Source organism: Labeo rohita, chromosome 22 (genome assembly GCF_022985175.1).
Source record: "Labeo rohita strain BAU-BD-2019 chromosome 22, IGBB_LRoh.1.0, whole genome shotgun sequence".
Taxonomy (NCBI): Eukaryota; Metazoa; Chordata; class Actinopteri; order Cypriniformes; family Cyprinidae; genus Labeo; species Labeo rohita.
The window spans coordinates 27,144,914-27,165,559 of NC_066890.1; the positions used below are offsets into that span (position 1 = coordinate 27,144,914).

Consider the following 20,646-nt stretch of genomic DNA (forward strand, 5'->3'; position numbering starts at 1 on the left):
TGCCAATGGAGATGTAAGGATATGTGTGGCTGGGATGGCGTTGGGAGGTGAAATGATTAAAGGTGAGGTATTGTGTAATTGTTTGACAAAATCCAACACACAGCTTCTGATAGCATGTCAAATTGTGGGGCTGCTTTTGCATCCGAAGGTTAAATAGAATTTAGGATAGAATAGAAATAGGATAGGATAGAAATGGAATTTCCCATGCCAGCGTCCCCCTGAAAAATTGTCATGAATCTGGATGGACAAGCATCACGTTGAAAGCTGCAGTTATGTCGACTTTTGGCATCCAAGTGCCATGACCCAGGATTTTTAACATATCAATAGCAATATCAATATTGTGGTACAAGGGAAAATTCATCAAGAGGAATAAAGCTGTTTATGCTTGGGAAAAGGGAATTATGCAAAGCTGATAGGTCGATTATGAGGCGTTTCTTACCTTTTGATCAGGGGTGTCATGAAACCTGAGTCTACTTTTGATCAGATTGTCTATGACGCTGGGCTCTGCGAGGGCTTGGATTCCAGGTTATTACAGATAATATTTTGAGAAAGCTTTCCACGCCTAATTTAACACCATGTTCAAGGCTGGATAGCAGATAATTGGTGAATTCCGTGTCTGGGTGATTAGACTGAAAGACAGATGAGAAATATTCACAATAATCAATAAATAATTTTTTGAGTTTTTATTGACAGATTTTTTCACAGGGCATATGTGATGGGCATGAGCACCACCACAGAAGCTGCAGATGTGGAGATAAGGACAATGCTGGCTGGCACATTTGCCAGCTTTGAAGTAATTGCAGGGTTGTCTGCCGTCAGCGAGAGATGAAGCATTCCTTCTAGAATCTGGATTTACATTAGTGGTTGCAGGTCTTGGCACATAGCTGGTGGATTTAACCAGATTTGAGACCGCACTGGGGGGAATAAAAAGGGTTGATGTGTGGACATGATATGGTGGAAAGGGGTTGATGTGTGGACATGATATGGTGGAATGTGCCACTGACTGTACATGAAATGTTTCTGCAGCCTAAAAACACTCTGCTATGTCAGGTTCGAGTGTGCCCCAGTAGGGGCATTGATTAAGGCATTTTGCGGAGAAGAGCTTAAGAGCTTAAAGTGTAGCAGCTTATATCATCTGCTGTAGCTGTAGGCCACGGGAAGGGGGTGGGGTTTGTAACATCCTGAAGGACCTGTGCAGCCTGCGGTGCTAGCGGTGACAGCCTCACACAAGTGTCTGGAACTGGAGGTCACTGAAAAAGAAAAGGATTGTTAGTAGCGGGAGGAAGAGATTGAGAGGCTGGGGGAGGGTCGGAGGGCCCGATTGCCAGTGGTGTGGCGGCCAGGAGAGCCGTGGATAAAAACAAAGCCGAGGCGGGGCCTTGCAGTGCTGAGATCTGGGATGCGACCCAGGCTTGCTGAAGGCCTGCCGTTGCTACCCGAGCAAGGCGAGTGCCGGGCCTTGAAACTGCAGTGGATTTAGGCATGAGGTTGGATGATTGCAAGATAACATAAAGAATGTACAGTTCTGCTTTTTTGAACCTACAGGAGAACTGTGCGTCAGAACTGATCAGCGTTTGCCTCAGGCTTAGCACTGTCCACTTCTCAATAGGGGGAGTCATTGTTACAGCTGAACAGTTGGAGGATGCCAGTGAAACGGTTGGAGGTCTCGCGTCTGGCTGGTAAAGCAGAGCATTGGCCTCGTGATGAAGCCTGGGGTTCGGTGAGAATATCTTGTGAAGAAAGAGTAGTCATTGGGCTGGCAGATTGCAGTTGAGGATCTGAAGGAAATTCGGGCTCGACGTTGGATGGGAAAAGTTGTAGCAGAGACATATTGGCATCAGAAGCAAACCGAATGCTGGAAAACTGTCAAGGAACTGAAGTAAGATGGCTGCGTATATATACACACCTCTTGTCATTTGGATTGATTACTGATTGTGCTCCTCTTGAGGTTAATGTCCTGAACATGCTCCTCCCGAACTTTGTTTGTTAACTTGTAAATGATAATTCTAGATTAACCCCTCAAAACTCCTTCAAAAAGCTTCCAGATCTTTGGACAGGGGTATTATTGTCCCCTGCACTTGAGAGAGAATATCTCTCCGGATTGGGATTTCTGAGGGGATGCCATTGAGGAGATAAAATTAGGTTTGGAAACCAAATCTGGGCCAGCCAGAATGGAGCCACTAGGAGAAGGAAACACGGTACTGGTGATCCTTTGTTAAAACTGCCAGGAGCTGAGCTATCGGAGGAGAAGCTTACAGGTGGGCACAGCCTGCCATGTAGTAGCCCCTCAGCTATTACAATTGATCAGTGCTTGATCTAGAAAGATGAGGGCCCTTTTGAGGAGACCCCATTGCCTGCTGCCAGCATGAGACCTAAAAGCCTCTGAAATTTCAAAACAGAAATCTCCTGGCCTAGACCTAAAAAATCTTGAAAGCCTTCAATTTAAGAGGGGATTGTATTTTACAGGATACAAGATATTTGATAAAATATGTTTTATAGTCAATGAGAACATACTTCACCATCAAATGTAGTACCTACTAAACCTGATTTCGAACCCAACTATAGTATTATGTCCCAAAACTAGCAATGTGCAGTGTAAGTATGGGACTAATTCTATATAACCATTTCTCCCTTGTTGTGTATGTTGTGAACAGCTGATGATCTACAGCACACAAGCTTGGTTGTTCTTGTCTCAAGATCACTGGTGTTTCAGCAACTGATGAAGTCTCTATTATACTGCCAAGCACTTAAGCATGTAAAAATGAAGAGGCGTGGCCTAAGTAGGCTGCAGCTGTAGTATGAGCGGGAGGGGCAAGTCTGAGAAACCACAAAATGAAGCAAACTATGCACTCTTCCTCTTTGCTCTGCTTCTCTATTGGGATGCAGCCATCGGTAACACATCTGATTAATCTGCTAGTTTTGCTTGTGCAAAAGTGCTTTTGAGTGAGAGAACAAACTTCCGGAAGTGGTTGACCTCCCTCTGAGACAGCTAGCTACCCACCACTTACTATTTATGTAGGCACAATGTCTCTTTGAGGTTTTATACCTTATTTTATGGTTTTGTGGGACTACAAATGTAAGAATCTGTTGATCCTACTTTTAGACATGATATCATATGGAAAACTAAGGTGGAAGTACATTGAATTTAGCATTCAAGGTGTGTGTGATGCAGTTTATTGATTAAATTCACTATAGTTTCCATTTAGGGGGTTTTGCCAGTCACTGATCTTCATACTTAAAGGTAAATATCTGTGAATGTTTACATGTCACTAGTTCTCATGACCAAGTGCTGCTTGAAACATTTGGTGATATAGGGTCTAGACACTCATGTGCATTATGCTCATAAGTCTTTAGTTCATTTGGTGAACAGTGCCTTGCAAAATTATTCCCCTTTTTTTCACATTTTGTTTTGTTGCTGCCTTCATCCCTGCTCCTGGGAACCCACTGTCCTGCAAACTTTATTTCCAACATACCCTCAGTTTCTGACACAAGCGGTTCATTCTTCTGAGCCAGAAATGTTTTGGTGCTACTTACGAACCACTTTTCCTGGTTCAGAGCTATTGCTTTGGGTGTTGAAAGATGTTTTGAAGCTTTGGTGGAAAAGTGGTTTGTTTAACCTTGGGTGTAAGGTTAAAACCTTAGTCAGACTGTAATGACTGGAGCACCACACAGCACATTCTCAACAAAGAATCCTTCTGAATATACACCGAAGACTCTTGGTCTCAGCGTCTGAGTTTTCTACACTTTCATAGCATGAATTTTCTTAAATTTGGCCAGTTGTAATGTACGTTTTAGTTTTTAAAGTAAATTTAATGGCATGCAACCATTTAAAATGCCTAAACTTCATCAAAGCAGATATATTTAGCCTGTGAACATTCACACTAATACTTGGTTTTATTGTCACAAGTTTTGACAGGAAGTTGATTTTGTAGTTGTCATGCATCTTTAAATATTAAGTGATGTGACAGACCAAAAAAAAAAAAAAAAAAAAGTGTCATTCACATGCATTCACTTTTGGTGCCACTGTAAAAAGTGGTGACCTAAAATTGTTACCTTATAGAGCTATTTCTACCTGATTCATCTTGCAACAAATAGGTTTGTTGGTAAAAATTAATTTATATACAGTAGTTTGGTTCAGTGAGGTTAAATAATATTTTGACTTGAATAAAATGAAATAATTTACCATTTTTTGGTTACCATTATTTTTTCACTGTGTGCTACTTCCTTAAAAAAGGTGGGAAACCAAAAAGAAAGAGAGAAAGAGAGGGGGGAAAAAACAGGCTGTGAGAAATAGTGACGAAGCAACGAAGTTCCAGTTTTGTAAGCTGTGCGAGAGAAGAAAATGTTTAAGATTGATGTCACCATTGAGTCATTTATATGGAACAATATTCCAGACTATTTTCAAAAGGATTTTTTTTTTCCATATGTGGATGCAAAAATTGTGACGTAATCCAAACAGTTGCAAATGTTGCATTACTGTTTGCGTTTTTCATTTGGAATTTCCAATGACTGACAAAATTGAAATGGAAAAGCAAAGTCCATTTGCAACTGTATTTCTCATGTTTACAGTTGCTTAAATAGTAATATTAATTGCCACATCTGCTTTTTCACTCTCTGCATCAGGCATTTAACCTGCCAAAACTCAAATGGAATCACAATTCATTTAGCACTGGAATTTCCAAAGCCTGTCAATCAGTTGGAAATGTAGACCCGGCTCTTAATGCATCATTTTTTTCTTCTGACACATCAGCGAACATTTGAAACTTCTGTAATAGTTGCATATCAGTCTCTAAGTTGTCCTCAGTGTGAAAAGATGCATCTTATGCAGTCGGAAAAGTTACACAAAAATGCTAAAAAAATCAAAGAATATGTGGGACCTGAAGGATTTTTCTGAAGAACAGCAGGCAATTTAACTGTTTAGGACAAACAAGGGACTCATGAATAACTAACACTAAACAAAAACAACACAGCATTAAGAATCAAGCATATGTAAACTTTTGAACAAGGTCTTTTTTTATAAATCTAACAATTTTCTCTTGTGGACTATAGGTGAAAGTCTTTTATGTGAAATATCTTTTTTAGGTCAGTACTGAATAAAAAAAAATAACATGCATTTTGTCTGATCTCTCTAATTGTGGTAAAATAATTAACATTTTGCAGATTATGCAAGGTATATGTAAACTTTTGACTTCAGTTGTACTCTACAGAATGCATGGTGATTGAACAATGCTCAAATATTCAATCATATGCTGATAGAAATCATATTTATAATTTTTCCCATCTCTTTAAAAACCATATCTTATCACACCCCTAAAAGCAGCAGACAGACTGACAATTTTAAAAGACAAGAAACAGATCTTGACAAAGTTGGCTGAACACTTTTAAGTTTTCATTAATCAACGTTCAGCAGTTGATTGTTCCTGAAGAAGCTACCAAATGTTTTTGCTTCCATATGAATATTGATCAACTCAGACTTAAACGGAACAAATTTTCCAGACATTTCACATGAACAGAATTAGAATAATGAGTCCCTGAACAGAGCAGGGGTCACTATCAAAAGCAGCAGACAGTAATTATGTAGTGTGTCCAACAGCATTTTAACCACTACAGTGCAAGTTCTCAAACATATCATACATATGTTCACATGTGGTCTTAACTGTCCTTCCTTTGTCACTGTAGCACTGTTTCAGGTCTCTTACATAATGGACATTACAGTTTATGGCTGTGGCCACATCTGCAGTCCTCATGCTTTTGCAGCAGGACCATGGTATGTTCTGGTGTTGTTCATAGTCAGTAGAAAGTTGAGCTGAGTTTACGTGTGGGTCACATGGTCATTGCATTTGGAGGACATAACAGTATTAGGTGTCATAGTATAAAATGCAACTTCCTGGTATGAAAGGGCGTTAATGCAAAAGAGAGTGGCTCTGAGTATCTATGAAGCTCTGTTTGAAGCCTTGGATATGGCGAGATTTTCTGAACTAGGACCCTTAGTTTTGATCCTGTGCTTGGTCTTATGTAAGTACAAAAATGATCCCAAAATGTTTACCTGTGTTTGTGTGTATCTATGCATATATGTACATATGTGGTATATAAATGTAATTTATACATAATTTACATTAATATATATTATTACACAGGTATATTTGTAGCAACAGCCAATAATACATTGCATTTGTAAAAATTATGGATTTTTCTTTTATGCCAAAAATCATTAGGATATTAAAGATCATGTTCCATGAAGATATTTTGTAAATTTCCTACCATAAATTTATCAAAACTTCATTTTTGATTATTAATATGCATTGCTAAGAACTTCCAGATTGCAGATTTTCTAATAGTTGTATCTCGGCCAAATATTGTCCTGTCCTAAAAAACCATAAATTAAAAAAAAGCTTATTTATCCAGCTTCCATATGATGTTTAGATTTTAATTTATTTAATTTTTGACCCTTATGACTGATTTTGGGGTCCACACACACACACACACACACGCACACACACATTTGTTTTTGTGAATTGTGGGGACTTTCCATAGACTTCTGTAGTTTTTATACTGACCAAACAATATTTTTTATCCCCTTAACCCAACCCTAACCCTAAACCTACCCCTTACAGAAAACATGTTTGCATTGTTACATTTTCAGATAAACATCATTTACTATTTTTAATCATTTTTTTACATTGTGGGGATCGCTGGCGTATTTTGTTGTTTTTAAACACTGCCCTATCGTCCTGTAGGTTCATGATTAAAAATGAAAATGTGAACAAAAATAAAAGCAATTAAATGTTTTATTTTAATGAAAATATGATTAAAATGATTAAAACTGTAATGACATTAAAATAGATTATGAGGGAATTTTTATGACCCTGTCTGTCAAAATGACGGACAAAATGTTAAAGTCTAGCGCAACCTCTGATTACAAGTAACACAAGTTACCTAATATAATAATATTATTACTTTTTCCAAGTAACTAGTAAAGTAACGCATTACTTTTTAACTGACAAGAAACTATCTGAGTTACTTTTTTAAAATAAGTAATGCCAGTTACTTTTCCCCCTATTTATTGATTGGCTTGGCTTCAATCCTTCTACCTTTTGTCAAATAAGACAGTGGCTTCATTAAAATAGCTGTATTTTGAAAGTGTACGACTTGCTAGAAGAATAGTTTTTTCCTTTTGTATAAATTTGTAGTTGTAAATGTGCACTTCTGAACAAGACACAAACCCAAAAGGACCAGGAAATAGTCGTGTCATCTTTTGACAGTCAGTAAGAATGTAGGAGATTATAAAAAAGAGAAATCTTTTTAAAATTTAGTCAAAAACATGTTGCAGGCTCTTACAGTTGCAGGCAACTTTGTTGTTTTGGTGCAAAGATAATCTCATTTAAAATAGCTCATTAATAAAATAGTTCATAAGTCTGAAATTGTCTTCAATACTTCTTGCTTTTATCATGTAAAGTACTGGCTTAATTAAAGAGTTTTTATTTGGGAGTGTTTGACTTGCTAGTTGTTTCCTGTACCGGACTACCTAAAAACCACAAGCCCCTCACCCTCACTCACTTCTAACCCAGACACAAACCTAAAAGAAAACAGTAAAGGTCTTTTGTCACGCTCTTTTGCGTCAGTCAGTAAGGAAGTATGAAATGATGAAAAGTGAAAATCAAATTTACAAAATCTAACTTAAAAAAAATTGTAGATATATTTACAGTATGTTTACAGTATATATTACTGTATTCAGTACTGTATTCAGAAAGTATTGAGACCCCCTTAAATTTTTCACTCTTTGTTATATTGCAGCCATTTGCTAAAATCATTTAAGTTAAGTTTTCCTCATTAATGTATACACAGCACCCCATATTGACAGAAAAACACAGAATTGTTGAAATTTTTGCAGATTTATTAAAAAAGAAAAACTGAAATATCACATGGTTCTAAATATTCAGACCCTTTGCTCAGTATTTAGTAGAAGCACCCTTTTGATCTAATACAGCCATGAGTCTTTTTGGGAAAGATGCAATAAGTTTTTCACACCTGGATTTGGGGATCCTCTGCCATTCCTCCTTGCAGATCCTCTCCAGTTCTGTCAGGTTGGATGGTAAACATTGGTGGACAGCCATTTTTAGGTCTCTCCAGAGATGCTCAATTGGGTTTAAGTCAGGGCTCTGGCTGGGCCATTCAAGAACAGTCATGGAGTTGTTGTGAAGCCACTCCTTCATTATTTTAGCTGTGTGCTTAGGGTCATTGTCTTGTTGGAAGGTAAACCTTCGGCCCAGTCTGAGGTCCTGAGCACTCTGGAGAAGGTTTTCGTCCAGGATATCCCTGTACTTGGCCGCATTCATCTTTCCCTCGATTGCAACCAGTCGACCTGTCCCTGCAGCTTCACTGTTGGGACTGTATTGGACAGGTGATGAGCAGTGCCTGGTTTTCTCCACACATACCGCTTAGAATTAAGGCCAAAAAGTTCAATCTTGGTCTCATCAGACCAGAGAATCTTATTTCTCACCATCTTGGAGTCCTTCAGGTGTTTTTTTAGCAAACTCCACGTATGCTTTCAGTGTCTTGCACTGAGGAGAGGCTTTCGTCGGGCCTTTTTTATGAATAAAAGCAATCAATTTCATTACCATTTGTGACCCTGCACCACAAAAGCAGTCATACGTATCAATTAAAAAAAAGAGGATATATTATCTGATTAGCTGATTAAATACATCAATGGAATGGATATGACAATATTTGGCCGAGATACAATTATTTGAAAATCTGGAATCTGCAAAAAAATCTAAACATTGAGAAAATTGTCTTTAAATTTTTCCAAATGAAGTTCTTAGCAATGCATTTTACTAATCAGAAATGAAGTTTTTATATTTTTATGGTAGGAAATTTACAAAATAACTTTGATCATGATCTTTAATTAATATCCTAATGATTTTTGGCATAAAAGAAAAATTAATCATTTTGACCCATAAAATGTATTTTTGGCTATAGCTACAAATATACCTGTGCTACTTAAGACTGGCTTTGTGGTCCAGGGTCACATGTTACAATAATGTCCCATTAGTTAATATTAGTTAATGCATTAACAAACTTTAACAATGAGCATTAGTTTTGATTAATATATGTTATATATTTGTTATATATATTTATCCATCCTTTGTCAATGTTAATACAACATTATAATATTAACATTATATATATATTTTTAACAGTGATTAGAAAATGTTGAAATGAACAATTAATCTTTTAGAATTATTTCATTGTTAGTTTATATTAATGAAATGTAGTTAATTAATGATAGTAAAGTGTTACCTCACACTGAATCAAAACTGTAATTTTTGTGAAATTGCAATTTCTGTAATTTAGCTTTTTTTCTTCTACTGTATAACTACGCTGTATTTCTCTGTTATAGTGGTTTTCTGAAAAACAAATTAAGTTAGGATAGCAAAATCTTTTAAAAAGCAAGAAAAAAAACACTTCTCTTTGTCACTCTGTTGAGTCTCAGAAATACTTAAGTGTTTAAAAGTTGAGTTGCATAATGTAATTCTGATTAAGCTAATTAATATAGTTTTATCTCACACTTTCCACAGCTGCAACAGATAAATATCCAGGTAAGTGTTGCTCTATTTCTGTTATGAAGTTCCTGATTTAAACATATGGGCCAGAAAATATGTTTCAGTAAAAACATGATATGTTTACATGTTGTGTTTCATGGTGTCAATCCATCATTACAGACCCTCAATCAAATCTCTCCCCACCCATCACTTCATCAAACACATCTGCAGATACCTGCACAGGTAAATTTGACGACACCTCATCAAACTTCTTTGCAAGTCGGAGTTGCAGGTCGCAAGGACTTTGAGAGTTTCACGAAGCTTTAGCTGGTTCTGTAGAGTTCTGGATGGCACAGCCGCGTTGTGATCAAGCTGGAGTGCTGATGAGAGCGAGCTGAAGACGAGAGGCAGACTCAACAGGTGAAGGGCAGATGGAACAGGCGAAAGGTGCTGTGTTGTGCTAGACATTTGAATTTAACCGGGCCAACGAAGTCCGTCCCATGAAGTTGCGTTCCAATCATTTGGGTTGCAAGGCGGGGCTCCGCCCATACTGTTGCTCATTCGTGCATATTTTAGCATAATGTCTTTCTGTCACATGGAGGCAACTTTCCTGCAAGAGTTTGTTGGTCTCTTTAATAAGTGTTGAAATGCGAACCTTGTACATAATATCAACCTTTCATTCACATCGACATCTTGGAAATAAAATGAGCTTTCATTTAATACCAAACATCGAGCATCTTGCATAGACACTAATAACTTCTGTCTAGCTAACTGGTTATACACACATTGATTAGCTGCATAGGCTATAATAAACACACCAAGCATATAAGAAACATAGACTACATATAATTATGGGTTATTTGCACTACTAGTAGTAGAGATAAATGATTGTCTTTAGGATCGTGGATATAGGTTTGTGTATTCTTTGATCCGCACACACCTCACAACAACAAAACACCACCACTGCTGCAGGTAACAGTGCATTTATTTATTTATTCATTCATTCATTCATTCATTCATACATACATTTATTAATTAATTAATTCATTCATTCATTCCACAAAGTTCTCATAAATCTCATGCTGGACTATGTCAGATTATTTTTCAGAAAAACAATTAATTTCATTTTATAAACTTTATTATTTAGGAACAAATACTGATAATAAACAAACACATCAAACTCATCCACACTCACCACCACACAACAAATCACCAGCACCGTTACAGATAACAGTGCATTTTATTTTGTTCCCCTTCAGTCGTACTCTACGACGTTACATCATAACTGACGTATTTAGTGTTTCCCTTGGGGGCCCAGTCACCTCTGAACTATTTGGAAAAGGCTAATGAAAATTGGCTAGTGGAATTTGCATGCCAAGCCACTTCCCCATACTTACGGGTATATAAGTTGGCGGCATGCATCCACTCATTCAGGTTTATGCTGAGGAGCCGAGACGCATCCTGGCATTCAGAGCAGTTCAGGATTGTGGCAGGAGGACGTAAGTCTCTGTTCCCTCCTTCAGGAAAGGAGGGTTACAGATGTAACTAAGACGAAGAAAAAAAGTGTATCATGAATTAAAAGGTCTATCTTAATTATGTAAATAATCATATTAAATTACATTGTTCATTTTAAAGGGATCTCTGGGTATTAAGTGTTGTATGGCTTAATATAACATAAATGATTCTCTTACTGAAATATGCAGTAAAAAACCTATGAAAGATTTACGTTATTATAAAAAATCTACATGGTTATATACATATTTTGGACTATGGGGTGCACCATTATTTCAATTTTGTGAAATGGTTGCACTCGGTGAGCTACTGATGTGTCCTGTTGCTATTTTTACTGCAACACAACTCGAAAATAAAATACTGATATGATGACCACAGCTAGAAAGAGCTTACAGGTGGTGATGGATATAAGCATATTATGCCGCACCATAAATTTTCCTCACAAAGAGCCTAAATGGAGAGAAATAAAAAAAAAAAAAAAGATATTCAGAGTTGTGTTGTGGTAAAAATAGCAACAGGTAGTGCCAGTAGCTCACCAGGTGCAACCATTTGACGTCATTGAAATAATAGTGCCCCCATAGTTCAAAATATGTATAAAACAATGTGGATTTTTTCAGATAATGTAAATCGTGGGTTACTACATATTTCAGTATATTCAGACATGATTTGCGTTATATTAAGCCATATGAGTATTAAAATCTGTTTCCCTTTAATTGTCACATAAAATATTTTTAACAAACATTTAAAAAATAATAATTAATTAATTAACTAATTAACATTAATGATATTGTTTACGTCAAAGGTTGTGAACGCTCACTTCATGGTAATTTAATGCAAATTCGTTATTGTGCAGTTTACTAAATTGGCTAATGCTAATACTAATACAATATTTGATATGTTTGTGATTACATAAAGATGCTTAATATCAAATAATAATGAACTTGCATTTCCCAAAAAGGCCCCTCACCCTCACGCACTCCTACAGTATCACCCAGTCAAGGTAATGTTTCATCTCTTGAAATGCGTTATTTAATAATTAATTGAACTTTGTAGTACATCTGCAAATCTGCAAACAGCCTGGTCAGCCAGTTTTACCTCTTCTATCATAAACTACAGTAGCAACTCAAACAAGTGCAAGGAATGACACCACTTACCTCCACGCTGTCACGCTTCAGGCAGGAACAGACGAACAACGACGTAGAAACGAAGTCTTTAATAATCCACAGGAACACAGGAAACACAGGGAGGTAACGATAAGGTCTGACAGGGTAGGAGGGTAAACACACACATTAAATAGACAGACTGATTAACACACACAGGTGCAGACAATGAGGGAGAAACCAAAACACACAGAGCTGCAGGGGGAAATGATGGGAGAAACCAACTAAAAAGTCCAGGGGTGTGACATTACCTCCCCCTCCCGGAAGGCACGTCTTGGCGCCGACAAACAGGGAAAACAAAATGTACCAAGTCTTAGGAGGGGGCTTCGGCGGAGGACGGACTCCTGGGAGGAGGGCAAAAGATGGAGTCCAGGGTGGTGATGGAATAGTCCATGGAGGTGATGATGGAGGGAGGAGCCAAGGAGGTGACAGGAGGGGGCTGGAGCAGGAGGAGTCAGGTGAGACCCAGACCACAGCCATGATGGAACCCCACGGTGGAGCCGATGGAGGGAGGAGCCATGGTGGAGTAAAGGCTGACGACTCCCAGGGGCCGACCAACGGAGGCGGAGCAGGTGGTGGTAGAGCCCGAGGTGGAGACGGAGAGCCGATGATCCTGGGTGACACAGAGGATCCGGAGGGCCAAGGTGGAGCCCAAGGCTCTGGCGACCAAGGTCGAGGCGGAGATCCGGAGGTCTGCGGCGGAGCCGGAGCGACAGAGGACTGAGGCTGTGTCAGAGGGACTGACAGGCAGCAGTGGTGGCATGGTTGAAACATTATGGCCATTAAACAGAGGTAACTGAGGGAGGGTGGGTGGGAAATTTAAGTAGATGGATGGTTCAGAATTTACAGGGGGTTCAATATTTAAATCCTCAGGGAAACATAGATCAGGTTCATTGTCTGTTTTCGTATGTCCCAAAATCCAATTAAGCTCACCCTCAGCGGTGGTGCAGTGGGCAGTGCTGTCCTCAGCAATTTCCCGTTCCACTGATATCTCCACCGTCGCGGTCATAGTGGCTGGCTCACGCACCTGGTCTGACGGCTTGTGCAGCTCAGGCTCCGTGGCGATCAGCAGCTCTGTCGCTCCTTTCTGCGATGGCTCGCTGGTCGCGGCGGGCTTTAGCTCTCCGTCATCGGTGGGCTCTGGCTGGTATTCCGCGGGTTGGGGTGGTGGTTGGCTGGGCTCTGGGTCCGGAGTGACACTGGCGAGATTCTCCAAGGAACAGGCGGGAAACGAGGATCGGTTTCTCGCCAGTGTCCACTCCACAAACGAGGGGAAATTGGCTCGAGGGCCATCCTCGGACGACGGCGCTCTGCATGTGGCATTTAGACTCGCGTCATAGAACGCACAGAGCGCGTCATCCGGGTAGATGGTGGTGTAAGCTACTAGTTGGAACATGACGGTATATCCCTTGAGCGGTAGATCCCCCTGCTTCAGCCGAAGGAGGATGAATTCCGGACGGAGTAGGGGATTCATAGTGAAAACACAACGGAAACAAAAAACTGGAAAAAACAAACGAGAAACAAAACGGGGGAGAACACGCAAAAAAAAAAAAAAAACTGTATCGGTCAGATCTTCTGTCACGCTTCAGGCAGGAACAGACGAACAACGACGTAGAAACGAACAGTCTTTAATAATCCACAGGAACACAGGAAACACAGGGAGGTAACGATAAGGTCTGACAGGGTAGGAGGGTAAACACACACATTAAATAGACAGACTGATTAACACACACAGGTGCAGACAATGAGGGAGAAACCAAAACACACAGAGCTGCAGGGGGAAATGATTGGAGAAACCAACTAAAAAGTCCAGTGGTGTGACACACTGTAACGTGGAGTGAAAGACGAGAGGCGAGCGGATCCATATGCGAGCCTTTATTAGCAGGACGAGACAAAAACATGCTTGTACAGGCAGGGTCAAACAACAATGGCAGGCAGGTATAACGAAGGCGATGCACAATAGAAGTCCGTGAAACAGGCGAGGGTCGATCCGTGGCGAACGGAATCCGTAAGGGGCTGGGCGAGGAGAATAAACCAATAAATACGAGCGAGAGTCAGGTAGGCAGGCGGCGAACAGTCGAAAAGAGATGGGCCAGGCGAGGGAACTAAACACTGGGAACAAGGAAACAAGGAAACGCTAACGACAGAAATACAACACAACAATCCGTGACTTGCAAGGGGAAAGTCCGGGGCTTTTATAGTGTGCCTGATTGGCTACAGGAGGCAACGCAATGGGCGCGATGGGTGATGGGAGTAGTAGTCCGGGGTGCAAAGCAACAGTCTGAGTGTAGTGACAGGGTGAGAGCAACCTCTGGCAGTGAGCGGACCGCAGGACACCGACCAGATTTGTGACACACACGCACCCCAAATCAACCAAATCACCAAAAGCACGGGTAACACTACACCATTTGTAGTCTCTGATAAAATTATTTATGTTCTTGTGACAAAATTAACTTGTATTTCCCTTAGAAACAGGCCCCTCACCCCCACGCACTCCTACGCAAACATCACTATCATCAGGTCGAGGTAACAATTCACCTCTTAAAATGTGTTACTTATTTATTAACTGTGCTTTGCAGTACATCTGTAGTCTGGTCAGTCATGTTTAACTCTTCTATTGTCAACTACCAACTCAACCAGGTGAAAGGAATGACACCACCTCACCTCCCAGGACCACAACAACACCCCTTACCTCCACACCACCCATCTCAATCTCACACACATTCACCATGGGTAACACCACAGTGTTTGTACTTTCTGAACAAATTGAAAATGTTTATTGCGACAAAATTGCTTGATTTATGATGATTAACTTTTAAATATGTTATTTTTCAGATCCCCCTAAAAGACAATGTGAGTATTTGTTTATATTGCGCATGTTAAGTGAAGTTAATTTTGAATGTGTTGTTCAAGTATAGTTTTGCTTCTTGTGAATTTGTGAATGTTCATATTCACGCACACACAGGTCAGTACAACCTTATGAAGATTATGAACAACACAGTAATAACCCATGTGGTGAATATCAGCGGCTCCGAGAACCAAACATACACAATCAGGATAAAAGATAAGCACAGTGAGATCCGTGCCCAACAAATATTTAACCAAACTGACTTTGAAATACTGTTTGAATGGTTAAGACCATGCACTGTGTACACTGTCAGTGTGGATGAATGCACATCCAATGGAAACAACACCTTTACATCCAGTCGTAAGTGTTTTACCTTTTTTGCAGGAATTAGTACATACTTAAATAGACTCAGATGAGACATACTTTACAGTAACCTCATTAAATACTTAGATGCTTTAGAAGTCACACTTTAAAATTTCCAATTTGATATTTTGTTATATAATGCAATGATAGTCATTTTTAAATGTCATTTTTAAGTCTCCAATACTCTTTGGGTACTTTGTATTATATCTTTTGATCAAATAGAGAGCAATGACATAGAATATTGTGATGTAATCTGTATTTACATTTGTCTCTTAATTTTTATACAGAAGGAGAAGAAACTGTTCCAAAAACCATTGTGAAAAGCTTAACAGATAATGAAGTGTGTCTGAAAGGACAATTCACTGATATTCAATGGAATCTGACTGAATGTGTTGAAATAACGGAGCAAAACTCTTGCACATCCACACACACTGTTGTACTGGACACATGTACCTACACAATGAATGTTGATATGCCCCCAGGTTGGTATTAATTAATCTAATATTCATGCTGTTGAATTGACTGTTTTTTCTGTTCATGAGTGTGAATTTAAATTGGCCACGACACACAGGAGGCTGAATTGGAATTTTAATTATATTCATTGCAAAACTAATGTATTAAATATAATGATAAACATTAAAAATATTGATAGACAACATTTCAAACACTGATTATTAGCATATGTTTCTGGAAATCATGTTTTGTGTATGAAACAAAAAGACTGAATCATAAAGATTAATTTTGATTTTCCTATTTGCTACCGTAATTCAAATTCATTGTAGCTTTTTTTCCCCCCTTGAATTGAGTCAATTATAATGTCCTGGTGATGTTGGAGTTGTGTGTGTATGCTGTGATCTGAGAAGTTTGACATGTATTTTTAGCAACTGAATGTTTATGTTTCAGTCAAACCTGAAATACGATTCAATGCAACTGTTCCCTCTCAGTTTGAGTGGACTAATAAACCAGGACAATGTAATCGTATGCTTAAAGTCATTTGCACCCACGGCTGTAAGTAATGCAAATGTTTCCATGACACTGTAAATGCATAATTAGATTTTGTTTTTCTTTTTAAATTCCATCATCATACATACATTGATGATTAAACTAATGATGGATGAGTTTTCTCTTCTTTCTTTGTCAGATAAGGAAGATACATTTGTTTTAAATGAAGAAGTGTTATTATTACTCAATGAACAGTACAACTGCACTGGAGAATACTCTTATGAAAAAAGACTCATCAAGAGTAATGCACTCTCCTTTCAAATACCATGTGGTGAGTTGCTTAATAAGGCGGGACTGAAATTTCTTCCCTACTTTCTCTCCTGCACACCTGGGAATATTTACCAATAATGTTATTACTACCAAAACAGGTTACATTATACTTTACTCTTAAACTCTTAAGACACATTTAAAACTATTTACAATAAATCATATAATGTTAAACACTGGAAATGTTTTCATCGTTACAGTATAACATCTTTGGTTTCGTCCCATTAACTTGTCACAGCAGTTTATCAATTCTACTCAGTTTTCTTCATCAGGGAACTTTTCACTTTAACTTGTACAACTTAACAATTCAAATAAGATCACTGTAAATGTTTGTGTTGTGGACAGGGTCTTGTAGAATTGTTGAATTGTGAAGAATTGTTTTGCATAGTTTGTGATTTCTCTTTTTCTTTCTTACAGATGGGCAAAAGAAGACACAATTTGTGCATAGCACCAGCACCACATTTGAAATATCCTGGAATTCACTTAATAAAGATCAATGCTCAGGGATTGTATGGGAAAGTTTTTCAGCCAGCTGCAGTGATAGTGGTGAAAAAAAACATCCTTGTAAGAGCTCACACTTTACTGCTCTTTTGCCAATACAGCATTATTGAAACTTATCTGCGCATTTTCTCTAAAATACTCTAAGGTATTTTATGATATTAGTAGAAGTAGTAGATCTTTAAAGTCTTATTCAGGTATGTTTTGTCTTTTCAGCAAAGCCATGTGGCATTAGCACAACATGCAGTATTACAGGCTTATTGCCATATAAAAAATATAAATGCAGTATTAAAGGAAAAGTCAGTGGAAAAGATTATGAAATTTACACTGGTGAGAACACAACACTTTCTGCCAGTAAGTCCTTTCTTGTTTTTTAATTCTGAGTTTTGGTGTCCCATTTCACAAGTGCCCTTCCCTCTGTCATTCTTTGCAGTTATTTTCTGAATATTATGATTTTGTCCTCATCAGCTTTGAACCTTTTTACCCCCATGCAGTTTCTGTCTATAATGTCTATTGTTAATAATTTAATTTTTAATCTCTACAATCAATGAACAGTTAATCGCTGAATGAAATTTTCATAAATGCCATTGTGTGTCTAAAATATGTTTTGTTTCATTCTGTTTGATAGAGCCTGATTTCAAATCAGAAATTGAAGTAACTCACCCTGATCACAATTCTCTTCAAATAAAATGTGAAAACAAGGGACCAAAGATCATCTGGAATGGAGGAAAGGGAAAATTCAAGGCTAATATCACAAACAGTGGAAGAACTATCTCTAAAACCAGTGACACATGCTCGTTTACATTTTCAGATCTTTACTACCTTACAACATATGATATTACGGTATTTGAATCCCACCTAATGTCTTTCAGCATCTGTCATTCATTAATACCAAAGAGTCACATGTTGTTGGAATTACAATTTGGGTAGAATTGCAGTGTTTCACAGTGCACATTTATTCATTTCAGATTACAGCCGAGAATACAGAAGGATTTTCGAAAGTCAATAATAAACATGAAGCTACTACTAAATGTAAGAATCTTTTCTCATTCATCATTTTAACGTTAAATGTATAATCTTGCTCAAAGTGCTTTAAAGTTGCACTCAGTAATTTCTTTATTTTCTTTCTTTTTTCTTTCTTTGTTTTACACTGGTCAGTATATACCAGTAAATGACCAGTATTTGAATGTTGAGCAGCAAGCTCATTGGCTGCTGATGCAACAGAAACCAATCAGCTGCACTGTGTAGATAACCATGTGATTACTAGCAGGTTGAGTTAGGAATCTATTAGCCAATGCCATCTTGACAGAACTTTGTTTGTATTCTGCAAGTGAAAGTGTTCAGAAACAGGGTGGTTGCCAAGATAAAGTGAGTCTTTGGCTGATCATGTGATCTCAACATGATCTCAATATTATTGAACAGAAAATTGTTAGAATATTGATATGACTAGATCTAATTCAAAACATATGCACTTTTTTTGAGGAAACAATTGCCGATTGCACCTTTAAATGTACAAAAATAGTGTAAGCAGTTTATACAGCCTAGTTGAATCTGTAAATATGTTCCTTCCTCAGACAATGACAAAGCTGTTGTTGGACTCTTGGCATTTCTAATCGTTGTGACGTCAGTTGCGCTCCTCTTCGTGCCCTTCAAAATGTACCACCTGAAAAGAAAGCGGTCAGTGTCACAGTTTCTCACAGCTGTCCCAACTCTTTAAACACAATGTTTTCTGTGAAAGTTCATCAAGTAATTATCAGTGTTTTCTCACCACATGATTTCTCACCACAGGGATGGTGAAGATGAAGATTTTGATGATCAGGACATATTCACTACTTGTGAATATACTACTTGTGAATATGTGAATGTTCCTATGCCCTTACGAATGAGACAAAACAACAGACCAGTATGAATGACTGCAGTTTTATAGGCAAATACTGTGTTATTGTTAAAACCAGTACAACATTAGATAGATGACTGCATATGCAAAAGAAAACATAGCTTTTACTTCTAGTTGTAAGTGTCAAAATAGAGAAAGAAATAGAGGTCATTAACACAGAACTAATTTTTTGCTTTGAAAAACTTGATCAATCATGTGAACAATAAATACATAAAAAAATACATAAATAAATAAATAAGAATATATATATGTAGTCAAGTCAAGTCAAGTCACCTTTATTTATATACCGCCTTTAACAATACAGAATTGTGACAAGGCGGCTGTACAGTATTAAATAGGAAACAGTACATCAAGGCAAACCAAAGGCAACATTAAACACTCACATTATAGGTAAAGGTAGTTAATCAAAAACAATAAAATAAAATGCAATATTGTGTTAAGAGAAAGTGTCCCCAACTAAGCAAGCCAGAGGCGACAGCGGCAAGGAACCAAAACTCCATCGGTGACAAATGGAGAAAAAAACCTTGGGAGAAACCAGGCTCAGTCGGGGGGCCAGTTCTCCTCTGGCCAAAGTTCCCGTGGTCTTGTGCCGACAGCCGTCTAGGTGATGTGGTCTTTAATGTGGATCCGTCTCTGGGGCTCATCTAGTTGATGTGGACTCCGCTGACATTCAGGGCTGTAGAGGTCGTCTCTAGGTGCTGATTCACCGTCTGGGCTGGGTTCGGACTGGATCCGGGGACTGCAGTGACCATCTGATCTGGATACGGACTGGATCTGGTGGTTAATGTGACCTCGGAATAAGAGAGAAACAGACTAATATTAGCGTAGATGCCATTCTTCTGACGATGCACCGAGTACATCGGGTGTTATGGGAAGTGTTCCCGGTTCCGGTTGACCTAATTAGTGCAGCCTAACAATCCTTTAACGGATTTGAATTATAAGAATGTGGATTTGTTATGTGTAAGCAAGGTTAAAGAGATGGGTCTTTAATCTAGATTTAAACTGACAGAGTGTGTCTGCGTCCCGAACATTGTAGGGTAGATTGTTCCAGAGTTTGGGCGCTAAATAAGAAAAAGATCTGCCGCCCGCGGTTGATTTTGATATTCTCGGTATTATCAAATTGCCAGAGTTTTGAGAACGCAGCGGACGTGAGGGACTATAATGCGATAAGAGCTCACTCAGGTACTGGGGAGCTAAACCATTCAGGGCTTTATAAGTAATTAGCAAGATTTTAAAATCTATACGATGTTTAATAGGGAGCCAGTGCAGTGTAGACAGAACCGGGCTAATATGATCATACTTTTTGGTTCTAGTAAGAACTCTAGCTGCTGCATTTTGGACCAGCTGGAGTTTGTTTATTAAGCGAGCAGAACAACCACCCAATAAAGCATTACAATAATCTAACCGTGAGGTCATAAACGCATGAATTAATGTTTCAGCATTTGACATTGATAGCATAGGTCGTAGTTTAGATATATTTTTGAGATGGAAAAATGCAGTTTTGCAAATACTAGAGATGTGGTTTTCAAAGGAAAGATTACCATCAAATAGCACACC

General features: G+C 38.4%; 1 protein-coding gene across 1 annotated transcript in view; it reads left to right on the forward strand.

Annotated features, from left to right (window-relative positions):
• Positions 1-18,472, forward strand: part of LOC127153378 (receptor-type tyrosine-protein phosphatase C) — a 222,874-nt gene extending 204,402 nt beyond the window's left edge. Inside the window, exons 8-14 of the mRNA XM_051094442.1 lie at positions 16,329-16,433; positions 16,567-16,698; positions 17,112-17,258; positions 17,409-17,546; positions 17,821-18,035; positions 18,161-18,224; positions 18,390-18,472. Coding sequence (XP_050950399.1) covers positions 16,329-16,433; positions 16,567-16,698; positions 17,112-17,258; positions 17,409-17,546; positions 17,821-18,035; positions 18,161-18,224; positions 18,390-18,472 — 884 coding nt within the window. The remainder of the gene's footprint in view (positions 1-16,328; positions 16,434-16,566; positions 16,699-17,111; positions 17,259-17,408; positions 17,547-17,820; positions 18,036-18,160; positions 18,225-18,389) is intronic.
• Positions 18,473-20,646: the final 2,174 nt, after the last annotated feature.